At 37.6% G+C, this 22,589-nt stretch overlaps 2 protein-coding genes across 2 annotated transcripts in view; both read left to right on the forward strand.

Moving 5' to 3' along the window:
- Positions 1-22,589, forward strand: part of LOC123723264 (WW domain-containing adapter protein with coiled-coil homolog) — a 53,909-nt gene that overhangs the window by 25,161 nt on the left and 6,159 nt on the right. The gene's annotated exons all lie outside the window — the stretch shown is intronic.
- Positions 16,961-21,334, forward strand: LOC123723265. Its single transcript, XM_045685841.1, has 4 exons — positions 16,961-17,450; positions 17,847-17,998; positions 19,311-19,423; positions 20,254-21,334. Exon 4 carries the CDS (start codon positions 20,282-20,284, stop codon positions 21,230-21,232), a length of 951 nt encoding a protein of 316 aa, XP_045541797.1. The 5' UTR covers positions 16,961-17,450; positions 17,847-17,998; positions 19,311-19,423; positions 20,254-20,281; the 3' UTR covers positions 21,233-21,334.

Raw genomic sequence — 22,589 nt, forward strand, 5'->3', positions numbered from 1 at the left:
GGAAAAATTGACTTGAAAATTTAATTGATCTGAAGAAGGAGACCAACCGATGCCCAGAGTGCTTGTAGAATTGCTGATAATTAAGTTACCTTCTTCTGGATTTATCGAATCGGAAATAAACAACTCGGGAACGTTAGACCGGTATTTTCTTAAATTAAAACAACCTTTTTTAAGTTCATCTGACACAGCGCGCTGAATGTGACGAATCTCCGCGATGGAGTCAGAACCTGTAAGCAAATCGTCACAGTAAAAATCCTGTTGTATTATATTTTTTATTTTATCGTCGTCACATTCCTCGCCCAACTGCCAGATGCATCTAGTACTTAAAAAACTCGCACTGGAAAAACCGTATGTCACCGTATTTAAACGTAAAGTACGTAAAGGGTCATTTTCGTTTTCCCGCCATAGAATAAGTTGTAGGTCATCAATCTGACTCTCTTAAGCTAACCTGACGATACATCTTCTCTATATCGCCCGATATGATATATTTATACTGTCAGAAGCGAATTAAAATGTTGAAAAGTGAATCTTGTATTGTAGGCCCTATCATTTGTAAGTCATTTACTGACAAACCTGACGTAGAACGAGCCGATGCATCGAACACGACACGTAATTTAGTTGACTCGCTCTTTTCTCTGATTACAGGATGATGGGGAAGAAAGAATGAATTAATAGGTTTAGGTACTTTAGATTCATTTAAGTGACCAAGCTCGGCATACTCGCATATGAAATCGGCATAGGCTTTTTTAAGCTCTGGTTGCCTTTTAAACCGCGCTTCTAAATTTAAAAACCTTTTTTTGGCTAGTTGATAAGAATCACCTAAACAGTCTCGATCATCACGGAGCGGTAAACTGACGCAAAACCGACCGTCACTTAAACGCGTAGTAGTGGAAAGGAAATGCTGTTCACATAGTTTTTCCACTTGCGTTAGGGGCTTATTGTGGTTTGGGCCACGGAAGAAAGCTAAAGCGTTCCCGTGGCCCCGCCATAATGCGTTAGAGGGCAGTCAGGTTTTAGTGGGTATTCCGGTCACCTTCTGTGACCGGCGAGTCCCACACTCCCTACGCCATTGCACAGCCCGGCGTAGGCGTGCGTAAACGCATTTCCTGACTTTAAAAAAAAAAAAAGGGGCTTATTGTGGGGAACACTTTCTAATTCCCAAAATCTTGACAAGGCCTTTTCAAAATTACAATTTTCATGTTGACATATAGAGAAATTATTAGGAAAATTATCATCCTTTAGACAGAAGTTACATATTGATAAATTATTTGGAATAGAATTTTTTGATAAATTAGGTAGGGGACCAGCAACAAGCCAACCAAGTTTAGAGCTACGAAGATTAGGGGTTTTAGTTTGGTGCCCTAGACAGCGCTGCTCTGAGCCTATCAAGTCCCAGAATAAGTCAGCGCCAATGAGCATATCAATAGGAGATGGTTCGTTAAAACTAGGATCCGCTAATTCAAGCTTAGGTAAATTTATGTCTTTGTAATCAAAAGATATCTTTGGCAAATTGCTGGATATTACAGGCAAAACTAAACAACTCATTGTTACGTTGAAAGAACTATTATTAGATTGTAATTGTAAATTGCATCTTTTCGTATTTAGGTTGACTTGAGCATTAGCAATACCAAGTATATTAACGTTTGAAGGCTGAGGAGTCAAGCTCAACCTTTGTTGGACCGACTCGGTTATAAAAGAAGACTGACTCCCGCAGTCAAGTAAGGCTCGCACTGTTATAGATTTTTTAGCTATGGGATTAGATACTAAAACCTTGGCTGTACACAACAACACTTCAGTAGAAGACAAGACGGACATTACTACCGATTGAGTAGGCGGAACGCTGAATTTTCACATTCCTTAATAATATGTAAAAGTGAATTATGACGTTTTTTACAAGATCGACAAGAACCTGGAAGTTTGCAGTACTCAGCAACATACCTGACCTCAAACAATTTTTACATAATTTCAATGTTGCTACTATTGAGTTCCTATCTTCTGGTGACTTGGCCTTAAATGAATAACATTCGTATAGGCGATGGTTACCCTTACAATAGGCACACTCGAAAGTTTTACTAGAATTAGAAACAGTGTCTTTAGAAGTAACTACAAAAGACTTAGTTTGCATCTTATTGTTAGGTGCAGTAGAATTTGTATATTTAATTTTGTTTTGTTTTTCTTGTTTATTGCGATGGACAATCTCTAAAATATCTGCACGTTTTCTTAGGAAAGCAAAGAAGTCACTAAGCGTAGGTATATCGGACAAATTATACCTATGTTCCTCCCATTTAAAAGATGTAGCTCTGTCTGACTTTGCTGTAACTATATAAATTATTAAAACGTCCCACTTGTCAGTAGGTAGGCCCAGTGTACTGAGGGCGCGCAAGTTTTTAGTAATGTGATCAGTGATGAAACGAAGTGACTTGTCAGTCTCGCGGAGGACGTATTCAAAATTCAAAAGTGATTTTAAATGATTGTTGATCAATTGTCTTTTGTTATCAAAGCGTTCACATAAGAGTTGCCAGGCTTGTGAATAATTTAGATCTGAAACTTCTAAGTTACTAATGACACGGGCGGCTTCACCTTCCAAGTAAGAATTCAGATAATGAAATTTGTGAATATATTTAATTTTAGAATTTTCATGAACTAAAGAACTAAATGTTTCTTTAAACTCCAACCACTTGAAATATGTTCCATCGAAACTCGGTATTTTTAGCCGACTTCAAAAAGAAGGAGGTTATCAATTCGACTGTTTTTTTTTATGTGTGTTACCGCGAAACTCCGCCCCTGGTGGTCCGATTTTGATGAAAAATATTTTAATCGAAAGGAAGTGCTTGCAGGTGGGTCCCATTTTTTTTTTTTTTTAAATAACTAGAAGACTAGTAGATTTTGAATATAGCTTCAAAATTTGTTGCGAAAATTAGGGACATTTTTGCTTTCAGCGCTTACGTAGGCTAAACTATAGGACCTACATAAAAATGATGTATGGCGAATTGTAGCTCTTTAAATGTGCTAAATAAAAGTCTGCGATAGCATATATCTATCTTTTATAGTTTTCTCACAATAACCATTTTTTTCTTCAGAAACATCAATTAAATTCATGCCCTATTTCCGACGCTATTATTCGAGTTCAGTATTAACCCTTATGTAAATAAACATGTTCATTATCAAGAGAATTTAATGTAGATTATATTTGCAATTGAAACTATATCATTCTGTCTAATAGTTTAGGAGATATCGTAAGAATAAAATTATTCGGAAACGAAAAATGCTACACGAAAAGCACAATTTTGCTTTCTGGGCTTACGTAGGTCAAACTATATGACTTACATAAAAATGATGTATGGAGTAATTATAGATCCTTAAATTTTCTAAATAAAAGTCTTCGGTGGCATATATCTATCATCTATGGATCTCTCACAAAAACCATGTTATTGTGAACAAACTTCGATTAAAATGCACACGAAAAACAACGTCGTAAGCTTACGGCGCTATTATATTATATTCGATATGAATCCTTATCCAAATAAATATGTTTGATGGCTAGAGTATTAAATGAAGATTACATTAGCCTTTAAACTATGTAATTCTCATCAATAGTTTGAGAGATATTAAATAATTAAAAACTACGCGCATTCGAAAAATGCTAGTGCGGCGCGCGGCTGGACAAAATTAAAGGCACGCTACGATGTATTAGTTCGGTAATTTTCAATTTGTATACCGATTTTGATAATTATTTCATTGTTTAAAGGATAAGTGGTTATCTGCTGCATTCTAAATTAGTTTTTGAATTGAAGTACACACATATCAAATAGGAAAGTCCTTTTCTTTATTTGTCTTATTTACGTCTTTATATGTATTAAGGAAATTTGTAATTGAACTTCAAATTCACTAAAAATTGTGAAATAAAACAAAAATTTTAAGAAAAAAAAATAGCCGACTTCAAAAAAACACAATCACAATCTCAAACAAAATTCACTCAAAAGTAACCTAAAAAAAAACAATTTCAAACAAAATGCACCCAAAAGTAACATAAAAAAACAATTTCAAACAAAATGCACTCAAAAGTAACCTAAAAAAACTAATTTCAAACAAAATGCACTCAAAAGTACATTAAAAAAAATTCAAACAAAATGCACTAAAAAGAAACAAAATAATGTCATGAAAACTCTCTAAACTCTAGTAGTTAGTAGTAGGGGCTCAGTTTTCCGCAACTCCACGACAAGCGCGTATTTTGCGTGTCTCTAAACTCTAAAGAAAGTTCTCTTCCTTCTTGTAACATGTCTATATTGTATAATTATTGTTATTTTGGAGTCGGTTTCGGCCTAAGTAGGGACATAAACGTAAGTATGTCTAATACATCTCAAATATAAAATGTCACCTATTTACTTCGGCCGACACCGACTGCGAAATAACAATAATTATACAATATAGACATGTTACAAGAAAGAAGAGAACTTTCTTTAGAGCGCGACTATTCCCACACGCACGTATGGTCACTTGAGTGAAGAGCACAGGTAGCTGCATACACGTAGACAAAGGGTGACGTCACGCGAGTCGACTGTTGTTTGTCCGATGCGTTGATAATGGCTGGAATTGATATAATAAAACGATTGAAACAATTTTACGATTTACTAGGAAATATGTTGATTCTTAGCGGTAAAAGCGCGTTTATCTATTTAATCAATGATGGGTTTCTATAATTTTATACAAAAATGGGCAAAATTATTTTAACGCTAAATTAAATGAAATAAGCTGATAAGCAGCGAGGAGCAATATAAATAAAGCGAAATACGCTGCAATGCAAGCGTGATTTTAGCGGTTAATTAGAATGAATGAATGAATGGGTCACAAAGAAATGCGCACGTTGCATGACTTTCAACTTTAATCATAGATGAATATAGCAATTTGATAATTTAAATTTGTTCAATAATTTAGACACTCACTATAGCTAGATATGAGCGTAATTAGCGTAACTTTTTAAATCACTTAAACACTGAAAAGCCAAAATATTTGTTTGCAAATCAAAGCACAAGGCAATTAGGAAAGTAGAAAAGGAACGAGCTCACTTGAGAAAGGCAGGAAGCAACAAAAAGAAGGCAGTTCCCTCCAATAGGCGGTGCTGGCTGACTTCCACGTAGGCGTGAGGTTCCTTCGGGATGACTGGTTGATATGTAGACCGGCGTGAGGAAGTCTAGTTGCACGTGGTCCGCTGTAGTCGCAGCCCCTTTGTAGTCCTTCAAGAAGATGTAGAAAGCTGGACGGATGCACGTGCTGATGACTTTTATTTGTCCTTCACTCGGCGAAGAAGTTTCAAACTTCGAAATAGTTTTTCCTGGCTTTTGCAGGTCCTGTCACGGTCGCCACTTTGTTCAGTACAGAACAAGAAATAAAAAAACTGCTTGCAATTAGATTAGATGCGTTTTTATTGAAAGGTAGATTGGTAGTGTTTTACCGTAGCGCGTGAATGCGAGAGTGAATAGAATGAAAGAATGAGTAATTGAATGACGTTCCCGCGCCGCTCCGCCAGGTGCGTGAAGTTTGGCGCAGACACATTCTCTATTATAAACTAAAATTATAGGAAAATTTGTTTATTTTGTTGTTTCTTGAATGTGGCCTTTTGGAGAGCCATGTGTTTTTTTTTCTAGACATATTTTTATATAAAAGAACAGAAATGATTAGAAAACAAGTCTAGTTTTCAGGCAGATTGTCTACGCCATATTTAAAAAGTGGCAACATTGCCACAGAGCAGCGACAGTGCACTGTCACCGCTGCTCTCGCGCCGACGGCCGACCGGCCGGCGGTCGTCGGCGCCATCTTTTACTTCACTTCAATTTCAACATCCAACCTTACAACAAGCACGCGATCAAGTAAGATCTTTCAATGATTCTTAACGAACCTGCACCGACACAGATATTTATGTTATATTTTGTCTCATGCCTTTTATACATTATACAGTCTAAACTGATGCTGTAGGGGTTTTTTTTTAATTAAAATATATCAATTTTTTACTATGAATGGTATGACTAATTTTAAATAATTAACAAAATAATTATTAAATCTCATTTAATTCAGACTACTTTATTTCTAATCTAAGTCATTATATTTAATAGCAATTACCATATATATTAGAATAGTTTACAAACAAATTTGCCTCTCACAGAACTACTCACATAATAATATTAGGTCCTTACATATGAAATTGGCGTTTTGTATGGGAGGAACAAAAAGTCGAATATTTTTTAATATAATATATTTAATTAATCAAAGTATGAACCATTATTTTCTATGCACTTTTGCCATCTCATAGGTAGTTCATTGATCCCTTTAATAAAAAAACCAGTCGGACGGGAATCAATAAAATCTTTGAAGGCGATTTGGACTGCCTCATCGGAGATGAATTTTTTCCCTTGCAAGAAGTTATCCAAATTTCGAAAAAAAATGGTAATCTGTTGGAGCAAGGTCCGGGGAGTACGGAGGATGTCTTAGACTTTGCAATTGAAGCTCTTCTAATTTAGTAGCCGTCTGTTGCGCAGTGTGTGGTCTAGCGTTTTCGTGAAGCAGCAGTGGCGTGGAGCGATTGACCAGCCTAGGTTGTTTAGCCGCTAGCTTTTCCATCATGGTTTGCAATTGCTGACAATAGACATCAGCCGTAATAGTCTGGCCAGATTTGAGAAAACTGTAATGAACAATACCGGCACTAGTCCACCAAACGCTTACAAGTAACTTTTTTGGGGTTAATTTTCGTTTGGGGCAGGATTTGGCTGGCCGGCCAGGATCCAACCATTGCGCTGAGCGCTTCCGATTATCGTAAAGAACCCATTTTTCATCACAGGTAATGATTCGGTTTAAAATACCTTCATTATTGTGCCGGTTTAGTAATGTAACGCAACAGTCGATGCGCGTTTGCCGGTTTTCTTCAGTCAATTCGTGAGGTACCCACCTTTCAAGCTTTATAATCTTCCCAATTTGCTTCAAGTGAATTAAAACAGTTTTATCACTAACATCGCAGCCTGCAGCTAACTCGGACGTGGTTTGCGATGGATCCGCTTCCACAATAGCCTTCAACTCTTCATTATCAACTTGAGGCTCAGGCCGTCCACGGGGCTCGTTCTGCAGATCGAAATTTCCAGAACGAAAACGTTGGAACCAAAAACGAACTGTGTTTTCTTTTGCAACACGACCGCCATACACATCATTCACCCCTCGAGTCGTTTCCGCAGCACTAGTGCCACGGCGGAACTCGCACTCGTAAATAATGCGATATTTATAATTTTAACAGTGGTAGACGCCAGCAACAACAACATCAGTTGCACGAATTGGCCGGCTCGCCCGGTGAAATACCACGACCACACAGAAGACAGGCGTGAAGTGGAAGCAGTTCTGCGTTTCGTCTGATGAGTGTGGTGCCGGAGGCCTAACACCCCCCCCCCCCCCTTTATACAGCGTGGCAGTGGGATCCAAAGAGAGAATACCCCAGGGGGGTACCAATACCCCTGGTATTGGAGAATCCCCCTCCGCGCGCTTACGCTTGAACTCCCGCGCGGAGTCTGGGGGTAAGCGCGCGGGCCGCCCCGCGTATTCTGGGGGTAAGCGCGCGGGCCGCCCCGCGTATTCTGGGGGGGCACCATTCCGCTCGCTTGTAAAGGTCGGGGCAAACGAAGCAAGGCTCTTTCAGCTCCCCCTGACACCTACGCCGTGGACCTCTGCAATATCAGGGGGCTCCATTCCAACTTGGAGGCCGTCCACTACCATCTCCGGACGGCCAAGCCGGCCTTGCTTTTTCTAACCGAGACGCAGATATCCTCTCCGGCGGACACCTCGTATCTGTCCTGCCCCGGATACAAATTAGAACATTCCTTTTTGCCCCGGGCTGGGGTATGCGTGTACGTCAGAGAGGATATCTGTTCTCGTCGCCTCAGCCTTCTTGAAGGTAGGGACCTATCTCTTTTGTGGCTGCGCGTAGATGGCGATGACCATCCGCGGGTCTATGCGTGCCTTTATAGGTCCCATAGCGGTAATGCCGAAACAGACCGACTCATGGAGCAAGTCCAAACGGCTACAGATTCCGTTCTGGCACAGATCCCCTCCGCTGAAATCGTGATACTAGGCGACTTCAACGCCCACCATGCCGATTGGCTTGGCTCTCGTACCACCGATCATGCGGGGAGATCTGTCCACGACTTTGCCTTGTCTTATGATCTGACGCAGCTGGTCACATCGCCGACGCGAATCCCAGATGTCGAAGATCATACACCTTCCCTGTTGGACCTTCTGCTGACCTCACATCCGGACAGCTATAAGGTTTCCGTCGAAGCCCCTCTAGGCTCGTCAGACCACTGCCTGATCCGGACCACAGTGCCCATCTCGCGTCCCCCACGGTTTAAACCGAATGGCTTTCGCCGAGTATATGACATATCAATGACATGCTGCAATTCAGCAACATTCATTGTTATGCAGACGATAGCACGTGTGACGCACTGTACACGGCCCGTGCCAATGTTTCTCGGGCTACTGCCGATGAGAACCGGACCAAACTTGTGTCTGAACTGGAGACCCTACTGGGTGAAGTTTCGGATTGGGGTCGACGAAATCTCGTTGAATTCAATCCCAAAAAGACACAAGTGTGCGCCATTACCGCTAAAAAACAACCCTTTGTCGTAAATCTTCGTTTTGAGGGCACTCCCCTGGTTGCCTCAGCCAGTATCGGTATTCTCGGCGTTGACATATCGAGTGACGTTCAGTTTCGCGGTCACTTGGAAGACAAGGCCAAGCTGGCCTCCAAAAAGCTGGGTGTGCTCAGTAGGGCGAAGCAGTATTTCCAGCCGGGCCACCGCCTACAACTTTACAAGGCGCAAGTTCGGCCCCACATGGAATACTGCTCGCACCTCTGGGCTGGAGCACCCCAATACTAGCTTCTTCCATTTGACCGCATACAACGGAGAGCGACTCGAATCGTCAACGACCGAGCTCTTACCGATCGGCTTGATACTCTGGCCTTGCGGAGGGACGTCAGTTCCCTCTGCATTTTTTATCGTTTATACCACGGGGAGTGTTCCGAAGAACTGTTTGGAACGATTCCTGCCGCCGAGTTTCGTCATCGGACGACCCGACAGACCGCCAGATACCATCCATACCATCTGGACGGCTGGCATTCCACAACAGTGCGGTTCTCGCGAAATTTCTTGTTGCCGCGTTGTGGAATGGTCTGTCCTCGGCGGTATTTCCAAACCAGTACGACTTAGGGTCCTCCAAGAAGCGAGCGTATCACCATCTTAAAGGCCGGCAACGCATTTGCGATTCCTCTGGTATTGCAGATGTCCATGGGCGTCGATGAACACCTTGGTGTTCCCGCTGCTCGTTTGCCCCCTTCTCTTATAAAAAAAAAAAAAAAAAAATTTAAGTTTTCCATTTTGTAAAATGAGTGACGCAAACAGAAAAAAACAGAAGAAAAAAAAACAAATGAATGACGGTCATCGAACCACAAATACATGAGTCTATAGCTGTACTAATTTGAATTTGGAATTCCTTACCAAAGAGGAGAAATTCGTGATTAAAGTGGCCAGTACGAAAAACGCCAATTTCATATGTAAGGACCTAATATATCTTTAATTATAATTGCACAATAGTTTGTATTATTCCACACAATCTAAGCCTAACACAATGTCATCCAAAAATACTAAATGTGGTTTTTGACTTTGTACATCCTATCATGTTTGATTTGTTTATGTTCCATCATAGTCGACAATGTGTTTTTTCAGTGTGCTCAGGTAATCATAATCAGTTCTAAATAAGTTCAGTGTATTGTTCATCTTTTACACATTGCGAGGTCCTATATAGGTATATGAAGTATCTTACAACATACAGCATACATACAACATTATTGTTGTCAATAATGATCAAAATAGGTGTAAACTACAGGCTTCCACTTAGTACCATTCCCTAATACTGCAATGTTAAAGAACAATCCTATGAAATACGGAGGAATAAGGCCAAATAACAAACATTTTGCCTACATTTATTAGAACTATGCTGCGTTTATCATCTTGAAATATCATAATGTCTCCAAAAATACTTATATCATACAGATTAATCTTAAGATAATATTTAACATGCTTTGTTATGATATTTGACATTAAATTCTATTGTTCAAAATTTGGGGCCTTAGAAGACGCTGTGATGACCTCTAAAATATGCACATGCTTTATTGTAGCTAAATATAATGTCAGAGAAATATACCTCTAAATGACAAGCTAGGATGACTTGGTGTGATGCCAATTTTTAACTTTTTTAAACAATTCCTTAACAAACAAACCTTTTTTAAAGAATCTTATTTCAACTTATCATTATTTGTTTGTTTGACTTTGGAACAGTCTCACAATTATATACATCTTCTTTCCAGCCACACATTTTCTTACATTGCCATCCTATTTAAGGTCATATTAGCATTCTTCTATAATAGTTGAACATGAAAAAGCGTAAACCCTCTACAAGCAAGATTAGTATTTCATTACCTTTGACTCTCGCTTATCCAGATTTGACTGTACTTTTACTGTATTTCAGTTTGCTAACAAAATATTTATGGGATGTTTGTCACAAGTTTTTAATATAAAATAAACCTCCTACATTATAATTTAAAGAACAGGTTAAATGTTCCAACATATAACATTTTCTAATGTACATCAAGTATGTCTTTCTACTGAATAGCATGTACCTATAGAGTATAGAACTAGAAAGTGGAAGGGAAATTTATGTCAGCAGTATGTCCAATTTATAAGTTTACTTATTTGTCAATAGCAATTTACATTTGTCTCAATACAACTTAAATTATGCTATAGAAGAAAAATGTGCTATAGAAGCTAATATTGATGTAAACAAATGTCACTGGCACAATAGCATTTATTGTTTATTGATTTATTGTTAGGAATAAACTAAAGTGGTTTTTTATTATAGGGTAAAAGTAAAATAACATTTTAGTCCATGGTTAATCAAAGATGTTGTCAAAGCTGAGCAATCAATACCTGTTCTAATTTTGTTCATGCCAAATAGACACTATACTATTGATGAGGCTTAGTGTGTTTCAGATATACACTGGTGTTTAGTTAGTCTGCTGATAGTGATAAATCATCTGCAAATTGTAGTAGAGTCAAGTGGCTGCTTGCTTGTTTGTTTGCCAACTTTTTCTATACAAAATAATAAGATTATCATATCTGACTCACAAGAGATGTAACTTTTTTACAGAGCTTTCTTTCACTTTTCTTAAATTCTGACAAAACAATGAATAGAGTTAAGAAACTTTATTGCATACTGTTCGCGCCAATTCGCCGTTTCACAACGCCTACCATTTTACGACGAGCAACGGCGTAATTTTAGGATTACCGTCATAGAATTAAGATTTGTTAATATAAATTAATTTTTAACTCTGTCATTCTGTTCGCTGTTATCGATCAACTCGCATTACACGTCTCTTCCCTCTCTGGCAAAAATTTGTTTTATTCCGTATAAAACTCACTAACTTTTACATGGTCAGCTTCGAGCCAAATTATATATTGTTAATAACCAGTGGAGTAAATAATTTCTCGATTTCTACGGATTTTACGAAGATCTTGAAGAAGACATTAGTTCGTCCGGAGGTCGTGTGAAGGACATCTTGAGAACAAAGAAACGGACAAACATACTCAGCACCGCACAGTGTTTAATGGAAGTTTATTAGTATTTTGATTATTTGTGTAGTGTTGTTTAGTTTACTTTAAGATTATTTTTGTAAATTTTCAGATTTTTGCCTTTTTCCATATACAATGACCGAGGAGAGGGAATTAATTAAAAAGCGAGCGAGTTATAAAGGTCGCCTAACTGTATTTAGTAATTAATAATAATAATAATAATAATAATAATAAATTTTATTTATTTCAAAACACAATTATTACAAACAAATTTTAGGTTGAGGCACCCTTTTAAGTAAGTACATACTTGTGTCAGGATGCCCCGTTCTTCCATAACATATGAAATTTTATACATTTTTATTTTGTTACATTTCGTTATGACTTAGACTAATACATTGCATGTGTGTTTGCTTTTAAGTGTAAATGCGCGCGTGTTGTTGTGTTGTGTTGTGTGCGTTTAAACTGCAAGTGCATGAAAGTGTATGCGTGGAACTAGTAGTGTGAGTATTTTGGTCTATTTTGTTTCTGAATGTGTCTGTTATGGTGCGTTAAGTAACATTTCTACTTCATCATATTCTAGTTGATTAAGCCAATTCGTAACAATATTTTTTAAATCATGTAGGTTCAAATGTGACATATTTAGAATTTTATTGGTTTTATTGTATATGTATTCTGATTGTTTTTTATATTGACGCCAAGCAAAACATGTTTTTACCATACCTTCATTGATTGCTTTTTTGCTTCTTCTAGTATCCAATTTAGAATTATAGAAAACTGATTTGTGTTTTGTTATTAACAAGTGTAGTATGTATAATTTCCTAATGCTCAACAACTTGCTGTCAGCGTAAAGTAATCTCGTAGGATACCTATAGGGCTTATGGTACATGACTTTTATTAGGGATCGTTGGCTGCGTTCTAGCTCTAAGAGCTTAACTTTGTTAGTACCACCCCAAACAGGGATGCAGTATGTCAGAATCGACTGCGCAAGAGCCATGTACACTTGATTTAAAAGCTTACTAAAGGCTATGTTTCTGATAGTTTTAAAAATCCAAATTAGTTTTCGTATTCTGTTTGTAGATAATTCAACATGATTGTGCCAAGATAATCTTTGATCGATCATTAGTCCAAGATATTTGGTACAACCAACCTGCTCAATACTAGGGCAGAGACAGTCGTTATTCACGTTACTGCAGTCATGAATCTTTATATTGAAGTTTAACGGTTGTGTACGGTTGTTGATTGAAAAGCATATGTAATTGGTTTTTGATGTGTTTAGAGTTAATAGATTAGATTTAAGCCATTTTGTTACTTTGCGCAAACCAAGTTCAGCTGCACTACGTGTTTCCTCCCAAGTATCCCCAACGAAGACTAATGCTGTATCGTCCGCGTACGATATAACGTGTCCTTTATTTAGATTTAGGTTGCACAAATCATTGAGATACGCTAAGAATAAGGTGGGGCCTAAAACACTGCCTTGTGGTACACCAAATGATATTTTGAGATCATCACTAGTGTATTTTCCTATTTTTACCCTTTGAGTACGGTTGCTTAAATAATCTTGTAGTAGGGTTAACTGGTTTCCCCTTACACCAAGTCTTTCCAATTTTCTGATAAGGGTGGTAACACAGACGGTATCGAAGGCCTTTTTTAAATCCAAAAATACGGTCAAACATTTCTTTTTATGGTCTAGAGCATCAGTTATTTTTGAAGTTAATTCTAAAATTGCATCTTGTGTACATTTCCCTTGTCTGAATCCATATTGTGAGCGGGATAGAATTTCATATTTGTTAAAATAATTTATTAACCGTTTATTCATCAGTTTTTCTAAAATTTTAGATACAACAGGAAGAACCGAGATAGGCCTATAATTGCTTACATCGTCACGGTGACCACCCTTGTATACCGGTGTAATAATTGATCTCTTTAACAACTTTGGGAAAATTCCTTTCGCGAAGCAAGTGTTCACTAAATGACAAATGATAGGAACGACTATCTCTTTTGCCGACTTTAGAAATTTGGATGTTATATTGTCCCAGCCTGCCGCACTGTCAGATTTTAGAGACATTAAAATATGGCCAACCTCTTCAACATCCGTGTCGAGCATGGCTAAAGATGTAAGGTGATTCGGAGAGTTGTACTTATTTTCGTTAGTATCACTGGGAATTGTTTGAGCGTCGTTTAAAATATTTTTAGCTAATTCCTCTCCAATGCTAGCAAAGTAGGTATTCACACGATTTACAGACACGAGAGGGTCTTGGTCAATTTTTAATAGTTCAGTGTTGGCGCTCTTGTCAGTCTTAATGTGAGCAATGCTTTTGATATTATTCCAAAGTTTTTTCGGGTCTTTTACTAACAATAAATTTCTTTCATAGTCACGTTTAAGTTTTTTAATAAGGTTATTGCAGTAGTTGCGATACCGCTTATAAGTTATTTTCAGAATCTCATCACAAGGATTTAGTTTTAGTTTCATTTGCATTTTGTTTCTGTTCCGAATACAGCGTAATATACCCGTCGTAATCCAAGGCTTAATATTTCTAGTAATTTTAGTCTTTTTTATTGTTTTTGTGTTTTCGCTAATTGATTCACTAATTTTTTCTATAAGACTTTCTGTTATTTTATTCGGGTCATCATAATGTAATAGTTCGGATAAATTTTTATTTGCCAGGCTGATTAAGGCGTTTTCCATATCGAATATAGTTTTAGTGCTAGGGGAGGATATTACGTCCTTAACTTTAGCTAAGCATAATAAAATCATTCGATGATCTGTAATTGTAGTATTTAAGGTGGCTACCGTAGCAGAAATCATCTTATCTAGTTTTAACATGAAGTGGTCTAGACAGCTGTTTCCTCGAGTTGGATTTAAATGTCCGGGTAGTAAGCCTTGTTCAGATAACATGTTAAGGTAATTATGTCTGTTATTATATTCTGTACTCGATTCGTTGATTTTAGGTATAAGATTAATATTTAAGTCGCCCGTTAATATAATATTTTTATGCTTATCAAAAGTATTGAGGTGTAAACGAAGTGAGTCAATGAAATTTTCAGCATTCGTTGTTGAGGGTGATCTATATATTCCTAATATGCTGTAATTAAGTATATCTATTTGTACACAAGATGCATGTGCCAAATCAATTTCAAATATTTTAGGTCTAAGATCAGTTTTAACGTATACAGTAACCCCATCATTTTTGTTTAAGTGTTTTAAAGTATTATATGTTGTATAATTATCTAACATAGGAATTGTTTTATTAAGGTCTAATTGACATTCTGTTAGTACTAATACATCAAAGTCATTTTTAAAATTGGTTAATGAAATTTGTAGATCGTCGAAGTTTTTATAAATGCTCCTAATGTTCTGAGTTATAACTGTTAGATCACTCTTACAGATTGTGTTTTTACTCAAATCATCTATATCACAAATTATTGATTTTGCAGAGCTAGATTCGTCTATTTCATGTAAAGTAATTAGTTGATTATCCATGATATAATTTAAAGTAAGATATATTAGTTGTATTTATTTTATGTATATTCTGTTGGTCATATGAGAAAACAGATGTTAGTTTGCAATTAATTTTTAGAGGCAGAGATAGGTTAATATTTGTTATGAATTGGCACATGAAGGTAACTGGTGAAGTAATGGAATTGTGAGTGAATATTGTTTCAGAGCGTATGAGGTTTTGATACAATATGTAAAACAAATCAAATCGCACAGAGGTAATAATAAAAATAATAAAAATACTAAAAGGTTGAAGATCATATAGTCAGCCAGCTTGCATTAGTTGTTGAATTTGCGATTCATTTTTAATTAGTACAACAGGAGACTTTTCGTCCTTTCTGACATATACCTTCCCGTATGCAGTCCAACAGAATTTATAGGAGTTAGATTTTACCAGATCTCTACCCAAAAAGTACAGTCTGGCTGACTTTGCTGTTAGATTTTCTGTTATAAATACTGGTGTGTCTTCTCCAGAACGTAGTCCCAAATGGCGAGCACTGATTTTATCTTTATGTCGTATATTGAAGCTTTTAGACATCTTGAGTATGTCATTTTTTAAGATAGTTGAGACTGTTTCAACTACGATAGGTGTTTTTTGCGCTCCATCCTTTTTTCCACGGACTCTGTAGATGTCCTTTATGTCTTTCTTATCAACTTCACATCCAATATTTTTTGTTAAGCACGTTATCATATCAATTAGATCTTCTTTTGTTTCGGATTCTTTTTTTGGTACATTCTTTACCTCAAAGCAAGTTTTTCTCATTCCCTTTTGCATGTCTTCAATTTTTTCTTCTAAAAGTGTAACATATTTTTTATCCTCTTGTGCTTGACGTTGCAGTTTCTCAATTTGTTTCTTGTATTCTTCATTCTGCGCCGTGAGAAAAGCTATTGAGTTTTCTATATTACGATTAGATTGCTGTATTTCTATTAGAGTTGGAGCAATCTTTTTAAGTTCTTGTTCTTGTGCCGACGTTCTAGAGATAATGAGCTCCCTCATCTCCTCTTTAAAATAGTTGAATTCGACACTAAAGTCTACATTTGCCTTTTTTCGTTTGTCGCGCGCTGTGACTAAAGACGTCTGTGGGTTGGATTCTGTCATGTCCTCTGGTTGCGATTTGTTCATCGTGTTAAGTTGTCCTTTGTAATATAGAAATAGTTCAAAATACTTTTTTTTTATTTTGTTTTTTATTTTTTTTATAAATATAAATATGTACCGTGTGAACGGGTCTTAATCTCAAGGGCGTAGCGAAGTGCGTGTGCGCGTCTTCCGTAAACCAAATGAAAGTAGGGTTGACCAATTACAACGATGTGGGCGGGGTCTTCTTAATGAATTTATTATTACAAAATAATTTTGTTCGACTCACGGTACCAGGGTCGCATAAGTCCGATCATAGTTGTTTGTTTCTTCTTTTTGTTTATTAACTCCACACTTTTATGCACTCCTATTATTTTGTCCACATTAAACTGATTTAAATTTAATATATTTTTGTCGAAAAACAAAACACACGAAAGACGTCTACACCTTACGGCAGTCCGGGGGGAAGAGAGTAATTACATCAGCGATTTAAAGGAGCCTTTAACTTCGTCCCAGGTTAGCGAATTGAAGACCCGCGTAAGTAAAATTGATATTTTATATACAAACTACGATGAGGTCCAACTACGTTTAGAGTGTTTAGCCGACGATATTGACAGTCAAATTAGCGAACGTACCGATTTCGAGTCAATTTATTTTAAAATTGTTGCAAAGGCGCAAGACTTAATAATGCGTCATGATAATAGTGAGCAAAACAAAAGCGCACTAAGTTGCAGTAGTTCACAGTGCAACAATAATATCGTTAAATTGCCTACTATACAGCTACCTAAGTTTAGTGGTTCATATGATAATTGGCTTGAGTTTAGAGACACTTTTTGTAGCTTAATACACTCGAACGATAGTATAGATAATATAAATAAGTTTCATTATCTTCGCGCGTCGCTCGAAGGGACAGCCGCTGTGGTTATTCAATCTATTGAATTTTCAGCCGGTAATTACTTAATTGCTTGGAATTTGTTATGCGACCGGTTTGATAACAAAAGGCTATTGATACAGAATCATGTTGCTGCAATATTTAACATCGAGACAATTACTAAAGAGTCGAATTATATTTTAAAGCGTACAATTGATACGATAAATAAAAATGTTAGGGCTTTAGAATCGTTAGGAGAACCTGTAAGTTACTGGGATACGTTATTAATATACATAATTAGCCATAAATTAGATTCAAAAACGTATCGTGAGTGGGAGGAATATAAAGGTAGGTTGGACTGTAATACTGCCATTTCATTTCAATTATTTCTAACATTTCTTCGAAATCGTGCAGACCTTTTAGAAACTTTAGAACTATCTCGTTGTTCTCAACCTGCACAAAAGAGGACAAGCAATATTAAGAGTATGGTGTCGATTGCACAATGTTCAATAATTCAAAATAACGAGAAGCCTTCGTTACAGTTATGTCCTAATTGCAAATGCGAACATAAATTAAGCAATTGTCCCAAGTTTTTAGAACTTACTTACGAACAGCGTTTGGAACTTTTACACAAATTAAAGGTTTGTTTCAATTGTTTACGTTCAGGTCACTATGCAAACAATTGTAGAACTACGGGTTGTAAAATATGTAAAAAGCGACATAATGTTCTAATTCACATTCCAGATCTGAAGTATAAGCCAACAACTAATGTATGTTCTAACACTGAGGACCGCTCCGCACTTTCTCCCGCAAACCCGACACAAAGCAGTGACGAGCCCTCTGGTAATGTCACGTTGTCTGCTCAACTTTCAACCTACTTGCCCAACAGAACGCAGGTACTCTTAGCCACTTCCCTTATAAAAATTATCGACAACCGCGGCGGCGAGCGACTCGCCCGCGCTGTGCTCGACAGCGGCAGCACTTCATGCCTTATTAGTGAACGATTGAAAGAATCGTTAAATTTACCTACAATTAAGGTAAACGAGTCACTTCTGGGTATAAATAATTCAAAATCGCATATAGGCGAAATGTGTTGTTTACCCATTAAGTCTTTAAATGAAAACTTTTCGACAAAGATTTTCTGTTTTGTTTTGCCGAATATAACTGACGATGTGCCCAGTCAGCAAATAATTTTAAAAGACTTAAATTTACCTAGCAACCTTTGTTTAGCGGATCCCAACTTCCACACTCCATCTTCGGTGGATTTAATTATTGGTGCGGATGTTTTCTGGGATTTATTAGGGCTACGTAAAATTAGTTTAGGAGCCGGGAAACCCGTGCTATTTGAATCTAGTCTAGGGTGGCTAGTTTCAGGCCCTTTGTATAATAGTGGCCAAGCGCGCTCGACTTCTGACTTTAAGTCTAATTTTGTGTCGGTAAAATCAAATAATGATGTTTCTTCGTGCAATGATTCCAGTGATGACATTCAAACCCTGTTAATGCGGTTTTGGCACCTCGAGGAGGTCAGCCCTCAGTCTTCATCTTTCTCCGAAGAAGAGAAAATGTGCGAAGAACATTTTATCAAAAAAACATCTCGTCAGGCAGACGGTCGGTTCTGTGTCAGGTTGCCACTGACGCAGTCACCTGATGTATTAGGCGGCTCGCTGCAGCGCGCCAAGCATTGTTTACTTTCTCTAGAGAGAAAATTCAAAGAGCAATCGAATGAACCTCGAGTGATTTTAAAGTCCGATGACCCCTCATTAAATTTATACATTGGGTCCACAGAACCTTGTAAAACATTGGGTCTCAGTTGGCTTATCGAATCAGATGATTTGCATTTTTCTACAAATAATATTAAATTAAATAAATTAACTAAGCGAGGACTTCTTTCAGTCATTTCACAAATATTTGACCCGCTAGGTCTCTTAGCTCCCTGCATTATTTCCATGAAAATATTAATGCAAAAATTATGGCTTCTTAAACTTTCGTGGGACGATCCACTGCCTACAGAAATTATTAAATTATGGCAAATAATTGCAGACAGCTTGCCTTTATTAAGTTCTTTGCGTATTCCTCGTCTTGTACTTTGCAATAGTTATGACTCAATTGATTTACATATTTTTTGTGACGCATCGCAATCTGCCTACGGCGCATGTTTATACGTTCGTAGTTCAAGTAATAATGTTGTTTTGGTGCGGTTGCTTTCAGCAAAAAGTCGTGTGGCGCCTATAAAGCCCACCACGATCCCGAGACTCGAGCTGTGCGCTGCGCTCGTCGGAGTGCGCCTATACGAAAAGGTGTTACGTTCTCTACGAGTGCAAGTAAGATCAGTAACTTTTTGGACAGACTCCACTATCGTCTTAGTCTGGTTAAAGATGTTGCCAAATAAATTACAACCGTTTGTGCGTAACCGCGCAGCCGAAATAGTAGATAAAACTAGCTCACACATTTGGCGTCATGTTCCTACTGATTTGAACCCGGCAGATTACGTCTCACGCGGTGTCACGATTGATAAGATACGCGATCTCGACATGTGGTGGTCAGGCCCTCAGTTTCTAAAGAATGATAGTTCTTCTTGGCCAAAAAATCTAACGCCAAATGAGCGTTTACCTGAAACGCGTACTGAAATTACTTTAATTAATAATCACTCTAATAGATCTTTAATCAATTTCGAACGTTTTTCTAATTTTGTAAGATTACAACGCATGGTGCGTATGTTTTAAGATTTATTAATATTTGTAAAAAACAGCGTCCACCAACACAATTTCCAACCAATGAAGAGCTTGAAAATTCTTTAATTGTTTTAATAAAATTATTACAAATCGAGTCATTTAATGAATACAATATTTTATTGCAGAATAAGCGCTTGCCCGCAAAGAATCAACTATTAAAATTTAATCCGTTTAGACAATAACAAAGTAATGCGTGTCGGCGGTCGCTTAGGTAATTCATTGTTTTCTTATGAAAAGAAGCATCCTATTTTATTACAGTCCACTCATCATTTAACAAAAATACTTTTTAAATATATGCATGTAAAACTTTTACATGCTGGCCCTCGTTTATTATTGACTTCAATTAGAGAAACTTACTGGCCAATCGGTGGTCTAAATTTAGCTAAACGAACTTTTCGTAATTGTCATTTATGTTGTAGATTTAAGGGAAAGGTAGTGAATCCTATCATGGGTAACCTGCCGCAGCGACGTGTGACCGCGAGTGGCTATCCCTTCGAGACCGTTGGCATCGACTACGCCGGACCTATCATGTCAGCCAGTAGACAAGGACGCGGCTGTAAACTTGTCAAAGTTTATATTATTGTTTTCGTGTGTTTCGTTACTAAGGCCATGCACATTGAGTTAGTAGGTGATTTGACAAGTAATAATTTTATGTCGGCTCTTCGTCGATTTATGTCACGTCGCGGCAAACCTAAACACATTTATTCCGATAACGGGACCTCATTCGTAGGTGCGTATAATGAAATCGGTCGTTTTATTAAAAGTTGTAACAATTCGCTGCCTGGTGACCTAGCTCCTGAAGGTATTGATTTCCATTTCCTACCTCCTCACGCCCCTCATTTCGGTGGTCTATGGGAGGCAGGCGTTAAATCTGTAAAGTTCCATCTCAAACGAATTCTTGGTAATTGTAACCTCACATACGAGGAATTAAACACTGTGCTGGTCCAAATTGAGGCAGTTCTCAACTCACGTCCGCTAACGCCGCTCTCAGCAGATCCTAGCGACCTGCTTCCATTGACGCCGGGACACTTCCTCATCGGCCGCCCTCTCACCGCGCTGCCGACTGACTGCTACGAGCAACACGTCACAGGAACACTGAGCCGATACCAACATTTGGAGCAACTCCGCCAACACTTTTGGCGCAGATGGAGCAAGGAGTATATATCGGAACTACAGTTGAGGACGAAATGGCGCTCTGATGTCAACCCTTTACAGGAAGGCGTCCTCGTCATCCTGAAGGAGGACAATCTACCGCCGCTGAAATGGCGGCTGGGTCGAGTCGTGGCAGTCCATCCCGGAGCGGACGGAGTATCCCGCGTGGCTGACGTGCGGACTGCGACAGGAGTCGTACGCCGCGCCTTTAGCAAGATCTGCCCGCTGCCTCAAGACGACATCTAGTTTTGTTGAAGGACGAGCCTTCAACGCCCGGGGGCATGTTCGCGCCAATTCGCCGTTTCACAACGCCTACCATTTTACGACGAGCAACGGCGTAATTTTAGGATTACCGTCATAGAATTAAGATTTGTTAATATAAATTAATTTTTAACTCTGTCATTCTGTTCGCTGTTATCGATCAACTCGCATTACACGTCTCTTCCCTCTCTGGCAAAAATTTGTTTTATTCCGTATAAAACTCACTAACTTTTACACATACTACATTATACATACTAATTTAATCCAACTAACTTTTCGCTAAAACTGTTAGTGTAAATATATTATAAAATTACAAGTTATTATTCTAGATTGTATTATCAGAGACCTAGATAACATTAAGTGCTTGCAATTGACCCTATATTGACTATTGAGTTTTTATAACTTACAATTTTTAGCTCTAAATTCATTAACGCATTTTGGATACTGTTCAGTGTCAGTTTAAGCTAATATTATTTGAAGTTCTAGATATATTTAATGTTTATGATATGTTTACTCATTAATGTATAAATTTTTAAATTTTTACTAGATTTATCTTACATAAGTTATATTTTTATATTCAACTATCAAAATTATTTCTATCATCCATCCATCCATTCAGCCTCGTAACGCCAACTGCTGGGCATAGGCCTCCCCCAAAGATCGCCACAATGATCGGTCCTGTGAAACCCGCATCCGGGATATTCCCGCAACCTTGACCAGATAATTGATCCATCTTGCAATTTCATCATCCATTTCTATCATAAACCTGTAATATAGTGATTGAAAACTCGGCATTTCAACTGCTATGACATTTCTATTGATTCTTTTTAAAAAATCAGTGAGAACAATATGAGTTATTGCATTCGATAACCACAGTAACAACCGCATTGTTGGCCTTAGATTTATATTTTTTATGGGCTTTAATTTTATGATTTTAATAGATTGTGAGTAAAAATTTTATTTGAATATGTATGAATTAGCTAGAAATATTTATAAAAATATGTAAATCTTAAAACTAAAAAAGATTTAAACAATATTTGTTAAGACACTTTATATCTCAGGTCGAATGGCGAACTTATACATATGGTCCGGGAGCCAGGTGCATATTTTTGTCAATTATTTCCTCTCGAGCGAAACTTCGTAAAATGCATAAGGGACTTATACTATGAATACTCGCGACCGTCAGCTGCGACAAGGTGGGTGGGGTGGGCAGTGGCAGCCTCCCAAACATGGAGAAAGAAAAAATTTTTTCAGTCATTTCCTCTCATTTGAAAATTTATCAGAGTATATATAGTTTATGTTGTATTTTGAAAGAAAAACATAGTCAGCTGACCATAACACG

Source organism: Papilio machaon, chromosome W, assembly GCF_912999745.1.
Source record: "Papilio machaon chromosome W, ilPapMach1.1, whole genome shotgun sequence".
Taxonomy (NCBI): Eukaryota; Metazoa; Arthropoda; class Insecta; order Lepidoptera; family Papilionidae; genus Papilio; species Papilio machaon.

Bases quoted from the DNA above. Each gene is read 5' to 3' on its own strand.
- LOC123723265 (XM_045685841.1), top strand. From the start codon at position 20,282: ATGGGTAACCTGCCGCAGCGACGTGTGACCGCGAGTGGCTATCCCTTC.